At 42.3% G+C, this 25437-nt stretch overlaps 1 protein-coding gene across 6 annotated transcripts in view; it reads left to right on the forward strand.

Moving 5' to 3' along the window:
* Positions 1–21582, forward strand: part of FHIP1A (FHF complex subunit HOOK interacting protein 1A) — a 363684-nt gene extending 342102 nt beyond the window's left edge. For all 6 annotated transcript variants that reach the window (XM_074274292.1, XM_074274294.1, XM_074274295.1 and 3 more), the window contains 3 exons: positions 3557–3735; positions 5579–5717; positions 20459–21582. In XM_074274292.1, coding sequence (XP_074130393.1) covers positions 3557–3735; positions 5579–5717; positions 20459–20712 — 572 coding nt within the window. In that variant the 3' untranslated portion in view covers positions 20713–21582. The remainder of the gene's footprint in view (positions 1–3556; positions 3736–5578; positions 5718–20458) is intronic.
* The last annotated feature ends 3855 nt before the right edge of the window (positions 21583–25437 follow it).

A 25437-nucleotide genomic window follows, 5' to 3' on the forward strand; every position in this document is an offset into this window, starting at 1 on the left:
GAAAAGCATTTCCTTTTACCTTTTATTCCATAATTGTAGGACCCTTCCTTCCTTCCTTCCTTCCTTCCTTCCTTCCTTCCTTCCTTCCTTCCTTCCTTCCTTCCTTCCTTCCTTCCTTCCTTCCTTCCTTCCTTCCTTCCTTCCTTCCTCTCTCCCTTCCTTTCTCCCTTCCTCTTTCCTCCTCCTTCTTTTTCTCCCCCCTCCTTTCCTTTCTCCCTCCCATTCTTTTCATTCTTCCTTCCCTCCCTCTCTTTTTTCCTCCCTTCCTTCCTTTTTCTTTTCTTCCTTCTTTCTCTTCCTCCCTCCTTCCCTCCTTTGTCCCTCCCTCCCTACCTCCCTTCCTTCCTTCCTTCTGGAAGAGGAAGAGGAAGAAGAGAAAAGGGACCAACAACTGGGAAGATCAAGAAAGAGTTTCCTTAGGAGTTGGCATTTGAATTGAGACCTAGCTATTTCGGGAGACAGAGCATTCTATGTTTGAGGGGCCTGACTTACGCAAAGCAAATGTGGGAGAGGGATTGTTGCTTATGGGAAACACCAGGGAGGTCAATCTGACTGAAATGGAGAGTTTGTGAGGATTCATGTGCAATAAGAAAACTAGTTTGGAACCACATTGTGAAAGGTGTTATACGCCAAAGGAAGGAATTTATCTTATTATAGAGGAAAGGGGAAGGGCCGGGTGGTCACTGAAGCTTCTTAAGCAGAGGAATAGCATCAGCATTGTTTTGAGGAAAACATTTTGTAAATTTTTAAGACCAAAAGAAATATGGATTATTACTGAAGTATCCCTTTTATTTATGGAATCCAGGGTTTTTTTTTTTTTTAAGTTTCTAGGAGCAACTCCACATATCCCTGAAAGGAATAAACATTTCCATCACTCAGTTTCATGCCTTTCTCAGTACAGGCTTTAGGCTACATTTTTAAAAAAAATTTTTCCTTTTAAATTTTATGGTGTTTGTTTTTAATAGACTGCTTCTGTTTCATTTGAGGGGTTTTATTAGCTTATATAGCCCAGTGCTTGCAGAGGGAAGCATCTAGTGATGAAATCTGTTTTCATTTTCATATTAATGTTGGCCCACTCTTCTTAAGACTCTCCCATTCATCAAATCTTATATGCTTTCATTGCAAATAACATTGTGGTTTAGGGGGTGTCATCAATAGCTAAGCTGAAAAACCAAGCCCACAAATCCTTATTACTGTTATTTACTGTGGCATTTTGATAGCGAAAATCTAAAACTTCTACAAGTCATTTTGTTGACGCTAAATCTTTTCTTTCATGATTTTCCCCGTCTTGAGTGAACTTGGGCTTCATCAAATGTACTAGTTTAATTCTGATACAAATGAGTGGAAACTTTTTCTTCTTCTTAATGTCCTGGTTTTGTAGTCCCACTGATTTCATAGTGCTGAACAGGCCTGTGAGATGCCATTCGTTCTGACCTTAGAATTCATCAGTGGTCATGAACTTGTGCCTAATGCTGAAATGAGAATAGCCAATTTCCTCTCTTCTTTCACTGTGATGATATATGGCCTCGGGCAGATCTGGCCCTTCCCCCTTGGCTTGGTTTTTTGGCCCATTTAGTAGAGGATTAATATTGTTTTGCAGACATATTATACAAATCCTTAAGCATCTCAAAACTCCACTGGCTGCTGAAGGTGCATTTTAATGTATTCCATGCTTAGCAATATCATGGAGAAGAATTAAGCCTTGAATGCAAGAGATCAGTACAATTCCATTTAATTGAACAAGGTTTTATGAAGCACTGACTGAGGAGAGAGGCAGCTTGGCAGTGGCTGGAAGGTCTAGGTTTGTTACACACACACGTAACTATTTCTCTCTCAGTGTCTCAAGCATTTTTCTGAGATTGTGAGTTATAGTTGAATTTGCTGATTTCCATTGGTGAAAGGAGTTTCCATACTTGGAATTGTCCATAGGGTTGAAAGCTCAGATTAAAATCTCTCAAAATGAAAAAAGGAAAAAAAAAAAAAAAAAAAGCAAAGCAAGGATGTTAAGCCCCAGGAATAAAGATTATAAAAAGGAAATTTAGTTCCTACTTGTATACAAATATACAAATGCAACGTAATTTGGGGGTATGGATTGGAAAAGGCCTTGTGTGCAGTTGGTACCTAAGCAGTGCTTAGAAGAATGTTTGGGGTTCTAAGAAGGAAGATATTCCATCAATGGGGATGTTCAGTTCAAAGAGTTGGAGATGGGAATTAGGGAGCATATGTGAGGAACTGAAAAAGCCATTTTGCCTGGATCAGGGAATGCAGAAAAGAAATGAATGTGTAATGAGGCTGGAAAGGTAAATTTGGCCTAGTTGTGAAATCCTTTGAAAGCCAGAGTCATTTATTTTTTATCTTAGAGGCAATAGAATGCCCCCAGAATTTTTGAGTGTGGCAGTGAAATGGTCAAATCTGTGCTTAAAAAGAATGACTTTGGCAGTTTTGTGGAGGATGGCCTGGAGCTTGGAGAAATTTGAGACAGGGAGACCAAGAAACAGGCTGTGGCGGTGATTGAGGAGAAGGGGTGACTTAAGGTTGTGTAGGTGTGAATTGAGAGAATGGAGAGGAGGGTAGCAATGGCGAAACTGAGCCACTGAACGAAGAGATGGAGTGAGGGACAATGAGGAGGAAGTGAGGATATTGAGGTTATGAAACAGACACTGGAGGCAGAGGTGCCTTCTCTGGAAATAAAAATGATTGGAAAAAAGGAGATGGGTTTTGGGGAGAGGCTAATGAATTCTGCTTTTGAGCATCTTTTCATATGACTAGAGATAGTTTCAATTTCATCATCTGAAAATTGTCTGTTCATATCCTTTGACCATTATCAATTAGAGAATGACTTCAATTCTTATACATGTGAATCAATTCTCTCAATATTTTAGAAATGAGGCCTTTATCAGAACCTTTGACTGTAAAAATGTTTTCCCAGTTTATTGCTTCCCTTCTAATCTTGTCTGCATTAGTTTTGTTTGTACAAAACCTTTTAAACTTAATATAATCAAAATTATCTATTTTGTGATCAATAATGATCTTCGGTTCTTCTTTGGTCACAATGAATTCTTTTTTTTTTTTGATATGTTGAAGTTTAGCGAAGAGTAGCCAGGGCTGTCTCTCTGGAACTTAGAGGGCTTAATGTGGAATGCTGGGTAGTGGGATGGACAAGAAGTTTGGACCCACGCTGTGAAAAGCTATAAATACCAGCAAGAGGGACCCGCTGTTATTCCTGAGCCTGGGGAGTGGTGAGGTCGGGTCTGTGTTTTGGGGAGATTCCAGTGTAAGGAAATTATTTTAGAATTATCTGCCCTGCCTGATTATTTTTTCTGACCACCACAATTTACAATTTGCTACGTGGAAGCTGGCGCGGTGGGTAATCCTCTGACTGCCATGTTTTTGTAATGATTGGGTGGGGATGGCAGCCATGTTTCCAGTGTGTGGAGTCTGAATCGACCTCAGAAGACTCTCAGGATTCTTTTCCCAATGGCTACCCTCGTTGCAAGGGGGAGCGGGGGGAAACCGCACAGGTAGCTAATAACCAAGTGTTTTGTTTTTCCTGCAGGACCATTTATCAGCGTGGTGCTGTCGAAATTGGAGAACATGCTGGAGAACTCCTTGCATGTTAATTTGCTGCTTATCGGGATCATTACTCAGCTAGCCAGCTACCCCCAGCCCCTCCTCCGCTCTTTCTTGCTCAATACCAACATGGTTTTTCAGCCCAGTGTTCGATCCTTGTATCAGGTATGTTTTCTGGCTTCCCATTTGCACCGGCCGCCTGCTCTGGCAGCTAATTTGTGAGAGCTCCCCTCCCTTTCCCCTCCCTCCCCACTTCATTTATTTTTATTTCCTTCATCCTTATGAATTTGTCATTATTCCTTGTTCTCCTTCCTTTGCTTTTCTGCCCTGATGAGACTGGTCTCAGAGGAAACTCCTGCATAAACTGCAGCTCTTCATTTGGGGTCATGATCCGGAGATTGTGTGGAAGAAAATCCAGACATTTTAAAGGGGACGTGGTGGGCCCTCGTCCCAAGTGAGAGCACCCGAATGTCGGCCCTGCTCTGGCATCCCTTCCCCATCCTGCCCTCCACATCCTAGAGCGTTCCCGTTAGACTGGAAGCCCTTTGAGAGCAGGGACTGGCTTTTTCTTTCCTAATTGGATACCCAGTGCTTAGCAAAGTAGGAGCTTAATAAGTGTTTATTGACTGCTCCCCAAAGCACAGATCCACCAGGTCACCACGGACACGGGTCTTTTTCAGCAATTCCCTTTTGCCTCTGGGATAAATGTAAATGACTCTATTTGGGATTTAAAGTCTCCTCCAAGTTTTCCTTCTCAGTCTTGGTTCTTGGTTCTCCTTTAGGATTCTCTGATCCAGTCATCCTGACTCTGGGAATGATGTTCCATCCTCAGCTTGCCAAAAATGCTTGCTCATGTCTAGAACATGACATATGGGAAGGGCCCTGTGCTACGGGCCCTCACTTCCTTCAGAGCACAGCTCGGGCCCTGCCTCCTTGAGGAGGCCATTCTGGTCCCCTCCATTCCTCTCCTTTTTAAAATCACTTCACCCATCCTTCTATATACTTTGAATTCATCTGTGCATGAGTGTGTCCTCCCCGGTAGAATGTAAGCTGCTGAGAACAAAGTCTCGTTTTTGTTATCTCTCTAGTGCCTGCGTGAAGTAGGCGCTGAATATTTATTGAATTAATGCAACTAAATGTGTGATGATCAACTATGAAAGGATTGGCTCTTCTCAGGGGTTCAGTGATCCAAAACAATCTCAATAGACTTTGGACAGAAAATACCATCTGTAACCAGAGAAAGAACTAAGAGACTGAATGTAAATCAGCACATACTATATTCCCTTCTTTTTTCTGTTTTTCCTCCCTTCCTCCCATGGTTTTCTCCTTTTACTTTGATTTTTCTCTCCCAACATAATTCATAAATTATTACATATTAAATGTATTATACATTTATATTATATTATACATGTAATAATGTATTATAAATGTATTAAAAATAAATAAACTAAAAAGAAGAATTAATGCAACTAACAAATATTTTTCACCCTCAAAGTAAAGGCATTTAATAAAATGATACCATAAGAAGCCATAAAACATTCACCGTACCCAAAACTGGGGCACGCTCAGGCAGAAACTCACACGTCCATGGGAAGAATGGACAAAAAGGAACTACGTGGAGAGATATTCTCATAGGGAACACATGTGGCTACAAACATAATCATGTCCTGTGTGCAAGGCTCCGGCACGGAGAAAAAGATGCAAAGGTCCTCAAGAAACATACAAACATGTAATATAACATATTAGGGAGTCAGGCTTGTTCCTGAAGATAACCCAAAGCAGAACTTCCAAGTGATCTTGGGTTAATCACACAACGACTCTCTGGACTTGAGTCACTTTTATCTTAAAATGAGGGGGTGTAGCGGGACCCTGGAGGTCACTTCAAGCTTTGCCATTGCGTTTGTAAGCGAGTCCCAAAGAAGGCTCGGTGGGAGCAGTAGGGTCTGAGGAGGGCCCTCATGTAGGAGGTACCATTTATTCTTCTTCTTCCTCTCATTGTTTGGGGCAGGTCCTCGCATCTGTGAAAAACAAAATCGAGCAGTTTGCCTCCATAGAGAGAGATTTCCCAGGCCTTCTTATACAAGCCCAGCAGTACCTGCTTTTCCGAGTGGACATGTCTGCCATGACCAACGAGGAAATAACCAAAGGTAATCCATCATTATTTCCTCAAGGGTGTTCAGGGGAAATGCCGCCTTTTGCCCCCTTCTCCTCATGCCCTTTGTTCTAGGGCCTTTGCCCAGTGACTGCCTTTTGCCCCCTTCTCCTCATGCCCTTGGTTCTGGGGCCTTTGCCCAGTGACTGCCTTTTGCCCCCTTCTCCTCATGCCCTTTGTTCTGGGGCCTTTGCCATGTGATTGGCTTTTGCCCCTTTCTCCTCCTCCCCTTGGTTCTGGGGCCTTTGCTAGGTGGCTGCCTTTTGCCCCCTTCTCCTCATGCCCTTTGTTCTGGGGCCTTTGCCATGTGATTGGCTTTTGCCCCTTTCTCCTCCTCCCCTTGGTTCTGGGGCCTTTGCTAGGTGGCTGCCTTTTGCCCCCTTCTCCTCATGCCCTTTGTTCTGGGGCCTTTGCCATGTGACTGCCTTTTGCCCCTTTCTCCTCCTCCCCTTGGTTCTGGGGCCTTTGCTAGGTGACTGCCTTTTGCCCCCTTCTCCTCATGCCCTTGGTTCTGGGGCCTTTGCCAGGTGACCCCCTTTTGCCCCTGCTGCGATCTCTCTCCGGTGTGTCGGCCCTTGCAGAAGGAGGAGCCACCATCGTTCTCTTGCATCTGGTGCGGACCCGCCGTGGCGTTGCTGCAGCCCGTGCCCACCGTGAGAAGGCCCCGTTGGGGCATTTATTTTGCTAACTGAGAGCGGTGCACAAAGGAAGCTGATGTATGGCTTGCCATCAGGCCGACAGTAAATAAAGCCGAGCGTGTGGGCCGCGAGGAGAGATTACGTGTGTGTGCCGATCCATTTGTTGTTGACTAGCCCGACACAAAGGAGAACGCGAGCTCCCTTTATTTTGTGTGTGTGTGCCAGTATTGGGAGGGTGGTGCCGGCCAAAAAATAAATGTGCTTTAAAGTTCTAGGAGGGTAAATATAGGGGACTGGACTAGCAACGTGTAATTCATGTTTGTCCTTAAACTCTCGCCAGGACTATTTTTTAACAAGGACTGCAAGGGAAGTGATGAGAATGGTTCAATGCAACAAACATTTATTAAGTGTTTCCTGTTTTTAGAGAACTCTCTGTTAGGTATTGGGGGAGATTTAAAGTTTAGATAAGACACAGTCTCTTCCTCCATAGGGCTTACAAGCTGGGGGGGGAGGAGGAAAAGAGACCATGAGACAGTACTTTGGTTTGTGGCTCTTTATGTTTTATATCAAATCTGTAAGAGCAAGGGTGGGAGTTGTTGCTGGTAAGGAGCACCAGGGAGGGCTCCTTGGAGGAGGTGGCATTTGAGTTAGGCATTAAAAAATAATAAGAATTCAGAAGATGGAAAGGGGCGAGTTGAGAATGCCCCAGGAAACAAGGAGATGGAGGAAAGCACAGACCGTTTGGACAGTAGCCAGTGTGGCTAGAGAGGTGCGAGGTGGGAGGCTAGTCAAGCCTCGGGGTTGGGAGGCCTTCCAAAGCCAGAGAGACATGACATGTACTCGGTGGGTAATGGGGAGCACTGCGGGGGGGCGACATGATTGCATCCACAAGGAAGGTAAAATCTGGCACTGCTGTAAATGTAAAGGATGGAGCAGAGCGGGGGAAGGTGGACTTTGGAAGCCCTTTCGGGCAGATGTTAACAAGAATCTGTCCTGGGATGGAATCAGTGACAGCAGAGAGGAGGAGATAAATATGGGAGGTATCATGGGGAAAATTGATAGGACTTGCTAACCGCCTGTGAGGACTGAAGGGAAGGGAAAGGTCGGCCCCTTGAGGTGGGAGGAGGGGCAAGGTTCATGTGGTGGATGTTCATCCTGCTATTTCGGTCCATCATTAGTGGGAGAGCGAGTGCTCCTTTCTTCTGCTTCCTGCGGTGGGCATCTTGGGCGTCTCTCATCTTCCGAATCTCCTGGCCGGAAGAGATCCCCAATCTCTCTGGTCCTGGTCTCTTTGGGAAGGTCACAGTCTTCAATAACAGGCCAAAGGGCTATGACCGGATCTCTGTGTCCCTTCTCCCTTCCCAGCCGGGGAGTTCAGACCAGGACAGATGAGCATTAGCTTAGTTGGAATAAGGGGTAAGACTTCACTTTGTGACCTTGAAGGTCGCATCTGGCTTCTGTGATCTCCCTGGCTAAGGTGGCTATCTTTCATATTCTGCATAGCATAAAATCATACGTGTCCCGAAAGAGATCCCAGAACTTAGTCTGAGAAACTTTCCTCCGATAGGGAGATGAACAAATAGTGTGTTTCCAATCAAGATTTTTTTTAGCATCTCTATTAGAATGTCTTCCATTTCTCTGACCCAACCCATTCTTTCCGGAGTAATTCCAGCTCTCAATCATGTGCAGTCATTATTTATGCCCTTCTTTGTCCCCCTAGACAAACCGTACCTATTATTTTCCCCCCATCACTCTGGATAAATCAATACTTTCAAGTCCGTAATTATCTCAGCTGCTTAAAAAAACCATCAGACTCATTTTCCAGCAAATTTTTTGGGTCACAGGAACCCTGGCTACGCTGCCGATGCTACTTGGTATTTACAGTGCCTTCCGCATCTTATTGCTATGGTTTTTAACCGTTGAAAATGTTCCCTTTCATTGCCTAAATCTTTATTATTATTTACTGAGCCCCTCACAGTTCACAAAACAGGGCTAAGAGGAGCTCTGTGAGTGCTGGAAAGCTAGCCTTTCTCACTCACAGGAAAATCAAAGATATTCACTCAGGAGGGAATCTGAGTTTCTGGTGTGGCCATATCTGTCTGCTGCACTCTCTTGCTTAAGTGGGGCTGCCCTCTGGGAGGAGGTCAAAGGGGTGAAAACTGCTCATCCAGGGGGACACCGGGAGCTGAGTTGGACCAAAGCAGGGTGAAGATTCTCATCCCAGCCCGTGAATAAGGGCACCATTCTGGCTGGTGGTGAGGGATGTTCTGCTCTCTCCCCCATGGAAGAAGCTCCGTGTCAGAGGGATAAGCAATAGCTCTTTCTGCCTGCTTCACATAGGGCACAGTGAAGGGCACCGCAGCTCGGTCTGCAGAGATCCAGGCAGATGCAGTCCCTTGCTCAGCATCTTCCTTCCAGGATGGGTCAGTGCTCCAACTCAGAACACCAGTCCTGGAACCAAGAAGAACTGAATTCAAATCTGGCCTCAGACACTTGCTAGCTGGTGACTGTGCCCGAGACACTTATGCCTGTTTGCTTCAGTTTCCCTCTTTGTAAAATGTGTGGGAGAAGGAAATGGAAAACCGGTTAAGTATCTGCCAAGAAATCTCTGAACAGGGGCACAGGACTGACCCTAAAATTCTACTGTCAACAGCTCTAGTTCCATGGGATAATAAGTAATGTCCAGCTGTGACTTCTAGACCTAAGTCTGCTAGGCAAGTCACTTCACTTGATTATAGTTTACTTTGCTGGAGGAAAAAACCAACCAACCAACCAAAGCCAAACAAAACCAAGATGGCGGTGAGTAGGTGGAAGGGATTGGCCAATAATACCTGCCCTCAGACCTCAGATCTTAGATATCATCTAGTCTAATCCTTTATTTTACAGCTTGGAAGATTGCAGATTGAGAGCTGGGAAAGGCATGGAGATAATCTAGTTTGATTTCTAAATTTTACAAATGACTAAACTTAAGAAGTCTAGACAAGTGATTACTTGCCCAAGCTCATACCTATTTCCAGTAGCATAACTGGATTCCCTCTTTTTAAACTAAATGATTTTTCACTTTAAATTCTTCTTGAAATTAAATTAAATTCTTCACTTTAAATTTGTGAAAAACAATGTAAGAGAGGGAAACAAGCTCCCATATTAAGGAAGTTCTAGGAGTTTTCATTACATGTTTTTAGAAGTATTGGGCAGGGAAATCGAATAATTTAAGTGAAGTAATCTTAGAAGCCAATGGTTTTTAAGGTAGTATAGTCTTTTAAAAATTAGAGAATGGCTTAGAACATCCTTAGCCAAACAAGAAATAGAAGAAATCACAAAAGAAAATGGATATTTTTGACTACAGATTTTCGCAAAAGCAAAAACAGTGCAGCTAGGTTGTAAAGGGAGGTTGGTCAGAAAAAAAAAAAAGTCTTTGAGAAGAAGCATGGTATCGTGGAGAGAGTGCTGGATTTTGACCCATAACCTGGGTTCAAATCTTACCTCTGCTACTTTCTATGTGAGTGGAAAAAAAAAAATCACTTTTCTTTCTCTAGGATTCAATTTTTTCAGCTGTAAAATGAAGGGTTGGAATATAGATGGTTTCTAAAATCCCTTCCATGGACAGTGGGGTCTGATTAAGGTATGAAATCAAAAAGACTCATTTTCCTGGATTCAAATCTAGTCTTAGCCATTTACTGACTTTGTGACCCTGGGCAAATCCCTTTACCCTGATTGCCTCAGTTTCCTCATCTGTAAAAGTAAGCCGGAGAAGGAAATAGCAAACCACTCCTGTATCAAGAAAACCCCAAATCGGGTTACAAAGAGCCAGACATGACTTGAACAATTCAACAATAACAACCAAGGTTCTGGATTTCTGCTTCTTTTATCTCAGATAAAAGTCTGATGTCCAAAGTGTATAGGGAATTGACACAATTATATATGATCAAATGCTGTTCCCTAAAAGATAAGTGGCCAAGGGATATGAGCAGTTTTCAAAAGGAGAATGAAAATGTGACATCTGACCCTGGAAAGCCACTTCGGTTCTCAGGCTGCAGTCAGCCAGATTTGAGCTTGAAAGATTAGTGAGAAGACTTTCTCCTTTTTTTTTTTTTTTTTTTTAAAAACCAGGGCTGCCAAAGGAGGGAGTGGGGGTGAAGCTTGGGCCGTGATGGAGCAGTTCTGGCTGCAGGTTTCTGAGTTACACCCCTCGTAAAGGGCTCACAAAGGCTCAGAAAAGGCCTGGCAGGCAAGAAGATGGGATATAAATAAATGTCAGTGTGCTGAGAGCTACTTTTCCTGAAATGTTTCAGTGTCTAAAAAATTACAAGGGAGAGCTCTCAATCTCAAAGATTTCTGAAGCTTGTTTAGGGACCATTACCCAAGGATCTAACTGATGGCGAGAGAAGGGGAGGGGATCCTGTCTTCCTCCAATTAGAGGTGCTGCTTTTTAATTGCAAGGGGCTCTGATATATACCAGCAAGAATTCCAATCCTATGGATTTTCCTTTTCTCAGTGAAAAGCCCCTGAGTCAAAGTTGTAAAGGGGGGGCCCCAGATCTTGTTTTTTTAGAGGGAGAGGGGTGGGACTTTTGTTGGAAAGTTAGACACTAACATTGAACATTCAGGAGGTCTTGTCTCTGACATACTGAGGGATAGAGATCTGTGTTCAAGTCCTCATCTCAGACCCATCGTGAGTGTAAAAGGTGTCTCACAGGGTGGTTGGGAAAATCTCAGTGATAATCTGCTTTAAAGTGCTTTATGCCCGTTGTCATCATTAGTGAAGCTTTCCAATAATAAGGGAATAAACCTCTTTGGTTGTGCCCCAGGCACTGGGCTAAGTAAGCGCTTTACAAATATTATCCCATTGGAGTCTCTCAGCAAGGCCAAGTGGTCATTGCTGACATTATTCCCATTTTACAGTTAAGGAACTATGAAGTTAATTGGCTTGCCCAGGATCACAAGGGAGTAAATGTCTGAGGCAGATTTTCCCGACTCAAGGCCCGGTGCTCTTTCCACTGTGACACCCAATTGCCTAAAATGACTTCCCTTAAACAGCTCCAGCAGACTGATTCGCCATACTTGAATAGCCGGCCTCGTGCTCAAGCATGCTTCACTCCCTGTGGACAAAGGCTGCAAATCAGGCCCATCCTTAATAGTTTATGGAACCAGGAGGATTACACTGTCTCTTCCAACCAATTCTTTTTTAAAAAAATAATGCTTTATTTCTTCCTCCCTCAATTAGTTGTAAAAACAATTTGAAAATTCATTTTAAAAAATATTTTGAGCATTGAATTCTTTCCTTCCTTCCCCCTGCCTGAGTGAGTAAACAATCTGATATAGGTTATACATGTCTTCCAGCCTATTCTTGCCCACTCCCTTCTCCCTGTTCCATTACAGAAATTTTCCGTGACTGTAGTTATACGAGAAAAGGAAATCTTTAAAGGTGAGTCTGCTCAAAATATGTGGGGAAAGGCCCATTCAAGCTGAGAGAAGATGTAATCCTGTCCCTGTTTACAGATGAAGAAATAATTGAAGTTTCAAGTGAAATAGTGTATTTCACTAGGAGTATGTAAGGTGCTTTGCAAACCTTAAATGCTGTTTAAACACTAGCTATCTTAAGTGATCCCAAACTTTCTGACAATCAATATGACACCATTTTCACCTGATTTAGGCCACTTTATCTAGGTGATGGGGGCAGGGAAGATTTCTATCTGGTTGAGTTTCAGGCTTAGTTAACTCTCAGAGTCTGGGGAAATCTAGGGGCTGCAATCAGGAACGGCCCTGGTAGTAAAGCCTCCTTAAGCTGTGGCCTTCATAGTAGCCCCAGTTTGCCTCGCTTGATGGTTCTGCTGATGGCCAATGTTATAATATGTTCTGGGGGTTCGAATTGAGGGAGAATTCTTGGAAAAGACAAGTTTTTTTCATTTTTGTACTGATTTACAGTTGACAGTCACTCGATGTGCATCTATTAAGTTTGCAAAGGACTGAAAGTATGCTTTCATCTTAATCAAATGCTTCTGTGTTCATTTTATTTTATTTTTATTTATTTTACTCATTATTATGTTCATATAATTATTTTATTATTTATACTTTTAAAATTTAACTTTATTTTAATTACTTAACAAATTAAACAGTATTTTTTCCCCTTCCTCCTCCCCTCCACCCCTTCCAATGTTGGAGGAAAAAGAAAAACTAGTCACAAATATGGCTTTCAATCGTTTTACATATGTGGATCTGAGACTCAGTGAGGAGAATTTTACTTGAGACCTGTTTTTCTGACTTCTAGGCCAGTGTTCTTTCCATAACATAAAAAGCAATTTGCAAATTTAAAAATACTTTTTAAAAGTCAGCTATTTTTATGTACTTCTCTATATTATGACACTTCTCTGTACATGCACCTGACTTAGTAATATTTGTAGAAAGTCTACACACCTTCCACACCCTTCCCTTTTGCCCCCAGCAAAAAGCACACACACCCAGCTAACTCCCCATAAGTGGAAAGCTAAGAACAGTTCCCTTTAGAAAACCTAGGGTTGGACTTAGCAGTAGTTTCTTTCCGCCTCTGCCGCAGGAGAAGGAGGGTCATGGGAAGCAGATCCACTGCTTGCTGAGGCCTGTGTCTGTTGCCTTCCCTCCTCTTCCTCTCGCCCAGTGGGGAAAGGGCCTGACAGGAGAGAGTTGGATGGGATCCCAGTCCCTTTTAGGACTGAGCCAGCACCTTCAATCTGGGGCTGAATCCCTCCACAGCATCCTTGATGAGGATTGCTTACAAGCCTACCATGAGAAGGAACCTGTTACCTCCCGGGATGGCCCTTCCTCTCATGGATTGTGCTAAAGATTGGAAAACTCTTTCATGTCTCAGTTGGCCCTTAGGGCCTGCTCCCTGCTTCTCATTCCGCCCCTGGAGAAAACTGAATAAGCCTGAGCATTCTTCCAAGTGAAAGTCCTCCGGGTACTTGAAGGCTGCTCTGACACCCAGACGTTCTTTTTCTCAACTAGCCAAGCTGAGTTCTCTCACGACTCTAGCTCTTCATCCATTCTTGATGTGGGCCCAGGGGCTCTTTATCTTATCAACATTCTTTCTGAAACGTGGCACCTCGTACCTGAATGTTACGGAATATTATTGTTCTGTAAAAAACAATCAGGAAGATGATTTAGAAAGGTCTGGACTCACATGGACGGATGCTGAGTGAAATGAGCAGGACCAGGAGATCATCCTACACTTCAACAATGATACTGTGTGAGGATCAATTCTGATGGACGCGGCCCTCTTCAACAATGAGATGATTCAAACCAGCTTCAAAGATTTTGTGATAGAGCCATCTGCACCCAGAGAGCGACTGTGGGAAATGAGTGCGGACCACAACATAACATCCTCATTCTTTCTGTTATTGTTTGCTTGCACTCATTTTTTCCTTTTTGATCTGATTTTTCTTGTGTAACATAATTGTGGAAATATCTATAAAAGAATTGTGCGTGTTTGACATATATTGGATGATTTGCCACCTAAGGGAGGGGGGAGGGAAAGGAGGGAGAAAAAAATTTGGAACATAAGGTTTTGTTGAAAACTATCGATGCACATGACCCCCTTCTTGTAGAGTTCTCCATTGTGGGTACACGCCAAGGCCGTAGAGGCCTGCAGGGTAGTTTCTCAAGATCAGAAAGGGAGGGGAATAAGTAAGTATAAGACTATATGCCATTATAGTATATATGTATATGTACTACATGTTTGCGTGTGTATTTACTATGTAGTATTTGTAAATACCACACACAGCACACATGCACATGTACTACACATCCAGCACATTTAGGTTACACACTCCATGCATATACATAGACCACATGTGTACATCTATACATTACAAAGCATGCAGTGTGGACACGCTACATGTGACATGTACATACCACGTTTTGTATGTGCTTGCTATTTACAATACAGGTGTGCAGGTACTTTGTGTGTATATATGTACCTAATAGGTAGTGTATACATACTATATACAGCACATATGCATGTGTGTTCTATGTAAAACATGCATGTGTATATATACCTTACACACACACTCTCTACATATACAGGCACATACGTGTTTGTGTGTATACACATACCACAGTATATATGTACATGTAATGCATGTTTGTGTGTACATTTACCACGTAGTATATATGTGTGTATGTGAATACACTGTATGCAGTCTATATGCAGTAGACTACATGTATATGTACAGTACATTTATACTATATATACTCCGTATATGTGGGTATGTGCAGCATATATAACGTATGTATTGTGTGTGGGTATATACACACACACACATAAGATGGTATTCGCATTTTATTGTATCTGTACATACATACACACTATCCATAAGAGTATATACCGTGTTTGTAGGCATGTATATGCATACCATTTATGGTATATGTGCACACAGTACTATGTATATACTCCATAATGTGTGAATATGTGTAAACACTAATAGTATATATGCACTACATATGGTAAATATGTATATTTATCTTATGTGTATACATATTACCTTTATGCTATATGTAACACACACACACACAATCTCCATAATATACTCCCTTTTCCCCATTTCAGAGTCCATAATTTCTTTAAAAGCTTAGCTCAAACTCTCCTCCTCTTCCTTTTTTTCCTCTTCTTTCCTTCCCCCTCCTCTTCTTCCTCCTCCTCCTCCTCTTCTTCCTCCTCCTCCTCCTCCTCCTCCTCCTCCTCCTCCTCCTCCTCCTCCTCTTCCTCCTCCTCCTCCTCCTCCTCCTCCTTCATGATCTCCCAGCTCTTGGTGCTTCTCCAGTACTCTAGTATTTAATTTGTCTGTGTCTGTATGCATTGTCTCTGCCTCTAGAACACCATGAGAGGAGAGCGTCTCACTTTTTCTCCATGTTCCTGTGGCTAGTTGCAGCACGTGATGAGCACTTACTAAATGCTTTTTAATTGACTGATTGTCCTGGTCCAACCCATCCACTGGAGCCTTAGGAAGGAAGGAGACTTGGTCCAGTTGCCACAGGAGAGTAAGTAGAAGAGGCTGTGAGATCTAAACTAGGACTGTGATTATGGGAGTGAAGAGAAGGAATACTTAATAGCAGCTATGGTTTACATAGTGCACTAAACCTTGCAAAGTGCTTTACAACTATTATCTCATTTGCTCCTCAGAACAATTCAGGGAGGTCGGTGCTATTATTATTCCCATTTTACAGTTGGAGAAACCAAAGGCAGACAGATGGAGTGACTTGCCCAGGATTATGCAGCTAGTGAAAGTGAGACCAGTGTTGAGCCTGGAGCTGAGTTCAAATTTGATTTCAGACATTTAATAGTTGTGTGACCACGGGCAAATCACTTAATTCAGTTTGCCTCAGTTTCCCCATCTATAAAATGAGCTGGAGAAAGAAATGACAAACCATTCCAGAATCTTTGCCAAGAAAACCCCAAATGGGATCCTAAAGAGTTGGGCAAGATTGAAAAATGACTCAACAATAGCAAATGTGAAGCCCATCAGTCTGTCAGTCAATATTTGTTAAGTAACTACTGTGCTCCCGGTGTTCCGCTAAGGGCGGGGATACAAAGCAGGGCAAGGCAGCTCTCCCCTTGAGGAGACCACATGCGAGTAGCTATGTACAGATAGCAGCCTAATTAGGGAATAATCAGCAGAAGGAAGGTCCTTCACTCTGAACATCCCAAAGGGGAAGTCTGACTTGTAAGTGAATTAGATTTAAGTAAGCCTAACCTACACCGTCCTCATCCTCCCTATCTCCTCCAGAGTATCAGAGTCTAGTGGCTGGCCATCCAGCTCCTAGCATTACAAGAGATTGGGAAAAGTGGGATTTTAGCTGAGGAAGCCAGGGCCAGGGATGAGAAGGGAGGGCATTCCAAGCATAGGGGAACAGTCACTGAGACTGCCTAAAGTTAGGAGAAGAGGCCAGGCTTCGGGGCTGCCCCTCCAGGAGGGGCCACTTGAACTGATCTTTGGAAGACTAGGAAAACTCTGAAAAGTCAATATGAGAAAAGGAGGGTCGCTCTAAGCATCTGTGTCAAATGCCCCAAGCCTGGAGGCGGCGCGTCGTGCTTGGACAACAGGATTCGGAGGTTTTGAACCTGGGAGTTTGGGAAGACTGATGGCAACGACAGACATGAGGAAGTTTAGGGGAAGAGGAGGTTTAGAGGGGAAGATGATGGTTCAGTTTGGGGCATGTTGAGTTTGAGTTGCTGGTAGGACCCTTCGTGTATTGCAGTTAGAGATTTGGAATCGGGATTCAGGAGAGAGTAATACTGGACATCAAGGTATCAAGACGTATAAATGTATCAAGAGAAAGATAACAAGGTATTGGAATGATATTTATTGGAATAGTAATTGAAACGAGTTCTTAGAGCATAGAGAAAGAGGGGTGTGACACGTAATCAACCTTTGACATTGCCTCTCTAATTTTAGAATACTCCTTTGCACTTAGTAGGTACTAAGCAGATTTTGGGGGAATGATGGCTTGCCTGAGGAGGACCTGTCAGATTGCGGGAGGAGGAAGAAAAGTAGGGGAGAGCATCCGAAATGAGGGAAGTTAACAGTATGAAAGCTAAACCATATCAAGGCAGTGAGACTGAAGGAACCTTCCTCTCTCCCTCCCCCCCCAATCAGATTTAGCAAGCAATCTTTGAAAGAAGAGCTTCCTTAGGGTACCGGGGCCTGAAGCTGTTATAAGAGGTTGATGAATGAAGGGGTGGCAAAGGGCACTGTATAGAGTAGAATACAACGAATGGTTTGTGTAGTGAATGAATAAGCAGAGGAAGTAAAAGGAGTCTCCAAGGGGGTTAATAGAGAACGTAAAGAGAGATGTATTGTAGGATAATAAGATGGGCATGGCAGAGTGGGGGAAGGTTTTGAGGGGGGGAGGCAGTAAGGAAAGACAGAGAAAGAGTGAAGATGTGTGAGAGATTGGAAATGAAAACTGGAATAAACTCCCCAAAGAGAGTTCTTTCTGTCATTCCAGGGAAAGAGGGTCAAAGATACAAGGCAGAAAATTAGCCTTGGCAAAGACATCAAGGGGACAGAGGGAGAAGATAGCAGATGAGGGATTTTTGACGTTTCTGATAAGTGGTCAACCAGCTTTAGCCTTTATTCAAAGCACTCCAGTGATGGGGAACTTACCACCAACCAAGGCTCCTATTCCATTTTTTTTTTTTTATTAAGGCTTTTTATTTTCAAAACATACGCATGGATGATTTTTCAACATTGACCCTTGCAAAACTTTGTTCCAAATTTCCCTCCCCCCACCCTCTCCCCTAGATGGCAAGTAATCCAATATATGTTAAACAGGTTAAAAATATATGTTAAGTCTGTTATATGTATAGGTATTTATATAATTGTCTATCACAAGAAAAATCAGATAAAAAGGTGAGAAAGAAAACAAAATGCAAGCAAACAATAACAAAAAGAGTGGAACCCTATTCCATTTTGAATGGTTTTAACTGTTTTTTTTTTTAATGGTTTTTGTTAACCTGAGTCCACTTCCACTTCCACACTTTCTACTTGTTAATGGGTTGGAAGAAATGTTTTGATGGTTCCTGCTAATTTCTCAGATCACGTGATCCTAGTTCTGAACTCTAGTCAAGCAGTGAGGCTGGTTGATTGCTTTTCCATGTGGTCGCCCTTCAGATACTTCAACACAAATGTCATGTTAATTCAGGGATTGTACCAGGTACTGTGCCAGGGATACAGACTTAGACCCCAAATCCTTCTTGCTCTCAAGGAGCTTACATTCTTTTGGGAGGATGAGAGAAAGGAAGGACTAGACTCTGATTAGAAGGTCATTACCCTGAGTAACTGAAAATATAGTGGTATCCTTGAGAGAAACAGGGAAGACAGGAACAGGTCTGGTTTCAAGAAAAAGATAATGAGTTTTGTTTTGAATACTCTGGATGCCTGTTGGGCATTCAAGGTCCATCCGGCAATTGGGGATGGGAGACTTGGAATTAAAGAGAAAGATAAGGGATAAATATACATATTTGGGAGTTGTTTACATAGAAGAAATGGTGTGTGTGTGTGTGTGTGTGTGTGTGTGTGTGTGTGTGTGTGTGTACATTTATTAAAGGGGAGTATTTATTTAACTTTTACTAAGTGCAGGCACTGTGCTAAATACTTTACAAATGTTTCATTTGATACTAAAAAAAAAAAAAAAAAAAAAGAATCCTGGAAGGTAAGTGATACAAAGGAAAAGAGGCTGAATTGAAGTCATATTCTGTTCCTCATTATCTTTTTAAAAGTAACTTAAGCAAATCACTTTACTTCTATTGGTGTATATTTTTAAAGTTTAATTTTAAAGTAAATTTTAAATTAAAATTTTAAAACTTTTTAAAATTAAATTACATTTTGTTTTTACATCTACATTCTTTCCTTTCTACCTCTCCCACCCTAAATGAGAAATCAATAAAAATTAACCCCATGTTACAAATATAGATCAGTGGTCCTCAAACTTTTTAAATAGGGGGCCAGTTCAGTGTCCCTCAGACTGTTGGAGGCCAGACTATAGTAAAAACAAAAGCTCACACTCTGTCTCCGCCCCTCAGCCCACTTGCCATAATCCAGCGGGCACATAAACATCCTCAGTGGGCACATCTGGCCCATGGGCCACAGTTTGAGAATCCCTGATATAGAGCAAGTAAAATAAAATTCCTATATTGGTTATATCCCCCCAAAACTTCTCAATCTGTACTCACTGAAGTTCATCATCTCTCTATTAGTAGATGAGTAGCATGTTCTCTAGATTTGTGGTTGGTCATTATATTGGTTAGAGTTCCTAATTCTTTCAAAGTTACTTGCCTTTGCGTACATTGCCATCTTGGTTCTGATCTCCTGGTTCTGTATCATTCATAACAAGTTTTCTCAGGCTTTTCTGAAACAATTTCTTACAGCACAGTGGTATTCAATCACATTCACATGCCAAGATTTGTTCAACCACTCTCCAGTTAATGGGCATCCTCTCAGTTTCCAATTCTTTGCCATTACAAAAAGAGTTGCTATAATTTTTTTTTGTATAGATAAATCCATTTTCTCCTTCTTTGATGTTTTTGAGATATAAATCCAACAGAACAATCATTGGGTCAAAGAAGTATGCTTAGTTTAATAGTGTTTGGGGCATAGTTCCAAATTGCTTGATCTGTTTATACTTCCATTAACAGTTCATGAATGTATCTGCTTTCTCAAAACCTCTTCAGCTTTTGTCATTTTCCTTTTTGATCAGTTTTACCAATTTTGTGGGTGTGAGATGAGACCTCAGAGTTGTTTAATTATCATTTCCTCGATTTAGTGATTTAGAGTTTATTTTTATGGTTACCGACAATTTAGATTTCTTTCTCTAAATACTGCTTCTTCATATTCTTTGAACATTTATCAAATAGTATTTTTTCCTTATAAATTTGAATTAGTTCCTATATATCTTAAAAATAAGTTCTTTATCAGGAAACTTGCTGCAAAGAATTTTTCCCATGTACCTGCTTCTCTTCTAATGTAGCTGCATTTTTTTTGTTTGTACAAAAGCTTTTAAAATTTATGTCCATTTTACCTTCTGTGATCCTCTCTATTTCTTGTTTGGTCAAGAACCTTTACCCTGTTTATAGATCTTACAGGTGCTTTCTTCTTTGCTCCTCTACTTTGTATATTTTTTTCACCTTTTATGTCTTGAAACTTATCTTAGTATGTGGAGAAAGATGTTGATTATATACCCAGTTTTTATAATCATTTTTGTGTGACGGGTCCCTTGGCAATCTTCTGAAACCTATGGTTTCCTTCTCAGAATAATGTTTTAAAATGAGTAACATAAGCTATATAGGAAATCAATTATATTGAAATACAGAGGAAACCAAATATGCTGAAATACAAATTTAATATATTTCCATTCAAGTTTATAGACTCCCCTCAGTCTGTAAGTTAAGAACTTTAAATCACAGGTGAAAAATCCCTGCCAAAATCTCTCTTCTTGCTCTACATCTATGATGATGCATCACTCTCCAATGTCAAGACTCCATTCAAGTAAGGGGATGAAGAAGTCAAATAGCATTTGAGACCCTATGACATCAGTAATCACAATTGTTCTTGTTTTTCTGACTTCAGATCACAATCAGGACTCCTACTCAACAGCAAGTGGAAGGAACATTTTGGATAGTCCCTCGAGGATGCTTCAGCCTTTCCTGCCCAACAGAGGGAAAACACCGGGAACCTTTCCTAGCATCCCTTTGCCTGTGAGGAACACCATGCTTGCTGCTGCCCTTTTCCCGGAGTTTCTGAAAGAACTGGCAGCTTTGGCCCAGGAGCATTCAATTCTGTGCTACAAAATCCTGGGAGATTTTGAGGAATCTTATTGTTAGCACTTCTTAAACAAAACAAAACAAAAAAACAACCAACCAACCAACCAACCAACAAACAAAAAAAACAAGTTTGTGCAGTTTCAAAAAAAAGGTTTTAGTGTTTTGACCGATTTTTAAATTCAAAGCTGCTTACAAAAATTTCTACTTTGATATTTCCTGACAATACTTGATCTGGGAGGGGAATAATCTCTTTATATTCTCTCTCATCACTGGGCCTTATGATCCTATGCTTTGTTGAACTTATGTCTCATAAGGTGATGGGTTGCAAGAGGGCTTCTCATCTCTCTGCTTCTCCCCCTAATTTTTCCTTATCACCCCTTCTTTCCCCTCTCTTGAGTCTTTTAGCTGAGTATGCATCTGGTCTCCACTTGGACAGATATTTATTTGGAGCTGTCCTGGGAGTCCCAGGCAGACTTCCCTCCTTTGGAATCCCTCATCACCAGGCACACCTTGACTAGTTGGTTGCCTTAATGTGGGAAATGATTCCCAATGGAACGTCCCTGAGACTTAGCAGACTGCTCCTGGGGTCTTCTGTCCAAATCCTCAGGTTCTTTAAAAGGAAGAATGGAAAGAAATGGAACCCCTGGGCCTTCCTTGCATCATACCGAAATCCACATCTCCTTGGATCTTTTAAACCCAGGACTTACTGCAAAACAAGTGTGCTATTCAATTTATCTTGCCTTAGAGTGTGGGAAGCCTCCAGCTCACAGCTGGCCTCCAGGAAAGCCAGATGCAAGGAGTGCATGGAATTTTCCCATTGTGCTGTGAGCAAGACTTAGTTTCATCCGCCTCCCCTTGCTCCCGAAAGGCAGAAGCGAGCCTTGTCTGGTGAGATTTGCACAAAATAAAATATTCCTATGCAAGTGGCAACCTTGTTTTTTTTTTTTAAGAGACTGATTTATTTCTCCCTTGACCAACTAAAGAAGGCCCAACATCATTTACTCATGTCCAAAGGACAATTAGAGCTATATTTAAAGTGCTTCCGAGAAGGAAACCTGTAGACTCCAGATATTATGTTGGGAACTAGGACATGTAGCATTTGAGTAAACTAAGAGCTCTCTGTAAGAACACTGGTGATTTTATACAGTTGTGTGCTATTTCAAACATGTCACTGTGCTTTGTAGAGAGGAGCTGTGGGCCGTTTTTCCCCTCCAGCCTTGGAAAGGCTCATCCAGGTGAGCAAATACATGTAGGTTCCCAGACTCAGGGCTGAGTCAAGGAGCCGCTGCTGCCTCGCTCCATCCAGGAATTCTGCTTCCCGCGTAATGGGCTTCCTTAGGAGGGACTGACGGCGATGTAGGAGTACATTACTGCACCCTTCCAGCTCCCCTAGTCACCTCACTATCCTCCCAGTTCTACAGACATGCCTTAAACCACCCCCAGAAAGGAGAGACTGAAAATAATGGGGATCAAAACATGATTCTAGAAGTGAACTTTGTTTGGGATGTTGAATTATATCTTCTCCCCTTCTCTCATTGTCCCCCCTCACCTTTTATCCTCCTCTCCTTGTTTTCAGGCAGAGCTCTCCAGGGTAGAAAAACCTATTTATAATAAGCCAGCAGTATTATGAAGGGAGGAGATCAAAAAGTCTTCTCTGTTTGGGTAAGAAAAACAGAGGGAGTCCCTTGGGCCAGGCCCGTCCCCATGAAGTGAGTTTCTCCAGAGACTAGTTAAGAATAGAGCTTTTAAGTGCTGTTTAATCCTGATGGAAACAGGTAAGGAGGATGGAGAAGGCACTACTAGCATTAGCCATTTTAAAAGTTCTGGAGTGAACAGAACATGAAGGGACGGTGTCTGTCTGCTGGAAGACTTAGGAAATTAAAGGGAATTTGACCTAGGCTAGAGCCAGGAGGCAACATGAAAGCACTGAAGCTCTTCAAACCTCCTTCCTTACAGAAAATGGAAGTGGGGCTAGACTAGATGATTTTGAAAGAAAGTCCCTTCTAATTCTAAGTCTCCTGATCCTATGACCTCTTAGGGATTATATTAAAGCCTTAATTCTCAGAAACCAAAGTCCCATTAATTTCTTTTCAGACTTGAAAATCTTTGCCTTAAAAAAAAGCTGGGTTAGCCAGCAGTGGGGCAAGCTGAGCATTTCAGAATGTAAAGCATTTACTATGAATGCTTGAATCTGTAGGCCCTTACTTGTATTTTCAAACCCCCAAAGGCCTCTTTTTAAACAAAAATCTGGTTTGCTCTGCAGAGAAAGCCAACCGTGGAGATACTTGTCCTTTCATGGGATGATTTAGATCTCCCTAACCAGAACCTTTGAACTTTAACTCTGTCCCGCACGTATTTCCTTCTGTTTAGACTCACCGTGTAATTAAATTGCTAATATGGCCAGCTAAAAGGATTTGCTTCTGCTCTCTGCACCATCTTTTTCAGAACGGTTACAGAAGGACTCTGTGCTTGCTCTCTTTGGGGAAGAATAAGAATTTGCTTTTATGATTCATTTCTTCTTTAGTCAGCCATCTGCTTTCTCCATCGTCGCCCCTAATGGATGAAAAGGTGAAATGCAATACTCTTCACAGGTTGCAGAAAATTATTTAGCCTCTATGTATATACTGATTTTGGGTTTGAAAATAGGACATGGCTATTTGTGAACACATACTGCCATTCTGGGCCTGCCTCTTCACAGCTGTGGCCAGGGTTGTCAGATATTGGGACAAAGTGACCCCTGGAAACTAGGTCTAAATCGGAGCAGGGGGTGTAGACGTTTCTGTTGAGAATCCCTGGTGAGGAAGTAAATAGAATGAGGTGGGCAAGGGAAATGAGGAGTGTGTTACGGTGGCCACATCACAGAAGAGCCACAAGGCTTTTGGTGGCTTAATAAGGGAGCCAAGAAGTTAATCCTGAAAGATCTGTGAAGTTAAGCTGCTGAAAGGAATCTGTAGAAAACTTGAAACATGGATCCTGATAAAATAAGGTGCTAAAAGGGGTGATAATGCAGGATTCCCCTGTGCAATAAATAATCAGGATAAAAGTAAGAAGTTAGCATGGGGGGAAAAAAAAACAAATAAATGCTTATTTTTTGTCCCAGCCCTTAGAAACTCTCATTAAAATAAAAAAAAATGAGAAAAATTATAATTTAAAATAGAAAATTGGAAAAAAAGAATTTGGAGGATGATCATGGAATAGGATTCTTTTAGTTTCCAAAAATAAGGATTGTGGCCAGATTATATTACTACAGTACATTTGGCAGAGACTTCCTAGATTATAGCCAGTGGGCCAGGGTCCCAGCCCTTTCTCTGTTGTCATGCGACGTTACCTAAATGATCTCCCTCGGTAAGCCTGTATGTAAAACCTGGGGTTGAATTTGGTGACTCTTATGGTCTGTCTCTAAATCTGCGAGGAGAAGTGAGGGTACTTGTTGCCTGTTGATTTAGGCCTGAGCTGAGGCTGTGCCAGCTTTTTAGGGCTGGGGAAGGAAGGAGACCCACTAAGACACACTTTCTGGGTTGCCCGTTCCAGCTTTGATCTTGATTCCAGTTTAACAACTTATTTTAAAAAGGTCTGAATTCTAAACCGACCATATTTAGTATTGTAGCGCATGTGTATTTGACAGAACCAATTTTGAAAATGGGAAAATAAATATTTTAATTTAATTTTAAAATATGGGGGAGGATTCTGAAAAGGAAATGAGGGGAGAGGGAAGGAAAAAATCAGGCAAGGTGAGTTCGGATAGTTTATCTTCTGCTTTTATCATCCACTAGTCACGAAGGAAATATTACTTCCAAGGACTTTTTCTATTCACCTGAGAGGTGTTATGGGAAAGGGATTTTTGGTATGGTCTCATGTTTTGCCCTGGAGAAGTATTTGGGGGGTGGGTGGGGGAGAAGGAAAGATAATCCTGTGTTTGTGAAGTTTGTGGGTATGTATCTAGTCTACTCAGTAAATTCCTTCCACTTGGGGAAATGGATGAGTTTTATTTGGCTTAAAAGCATCATTTGGCCTGACAGGCACCTTTTTTGCGGGTGGAGGGAGGCTGCAAAGCATTTTGCTTGCTTGATCTCAGGCCTTCTCAGGGGGCAGCTCTCAGCGCTCATGGCTGGATTTGGATGCGAGAACTTATCAGAAAGCGCTCTTCCCAGCCAAGAAGAAGGCGTTCACCCGCTCTGCTTGTCTAGCACACGCAGAATGGCATGGGCACACCATGTTTCTGTTTCTCTTTCTAGCCCCTTGGCTTTCTGCATCTTCAGGGGGAAGGACGGGGAGGGTGCACTCTGGCCCGGAGGACCAAAGCAAGCTGGAGCAATGTTGAGAAGGCCCTCCTCGCCTTCCCCATTCCCTTTTTTGTTAGCACCTGTCTTCCCGGCCCATGCTAGGTCTCCAGCTCCTGCTTCAGGGCTGCTTGATTTAATCAGCCATTACCAGTGCTGTGTTTACAGAAATGGCTGTTCCCTCCGGCCGTTTGTATGAAAGATTTTATTGCAAGGATGGCTATGATTACACATGGTTGTGCATGAGCCTGGCTCGCCTGGCAGTAGTAACCGTGGCAGGGGACAGGCGGCGGGGTCAAGCGCGCAGTCATAGGTCACTGATATGCTGTGCCCTCTGCCCCAGGCCCTCTGGAGGTCAGCCATTAGTGTGACTTGCAGCCCCTGCCCTGTGCCAAATCACCAAGAAGAGATGGAAAGGCGCTGAGATTCCCTCCAGCCTTAGTGAAATTATGTCGCTGAACAAATATTTCTTTGGACAAAGTAGAGTTAACTTTTTGGAATGGCC

The sequence above is a fragment of the Sminthopsis crassicaudata genome, chromosome 6, assembly GCF_048593235.1.
Source record: "Sminthopsis crassicaudata isolate SCR6 chromosome 6, ASM4859323v1, whole genome shotgun sequence".
Taxonomy (NCBI): Eukaryota; Metazoa; Chordata; class Mammalia; order Dasyuromorphia; family Dasyuridae; genus Sminthopsis; species Sminthopsis crassicaudata.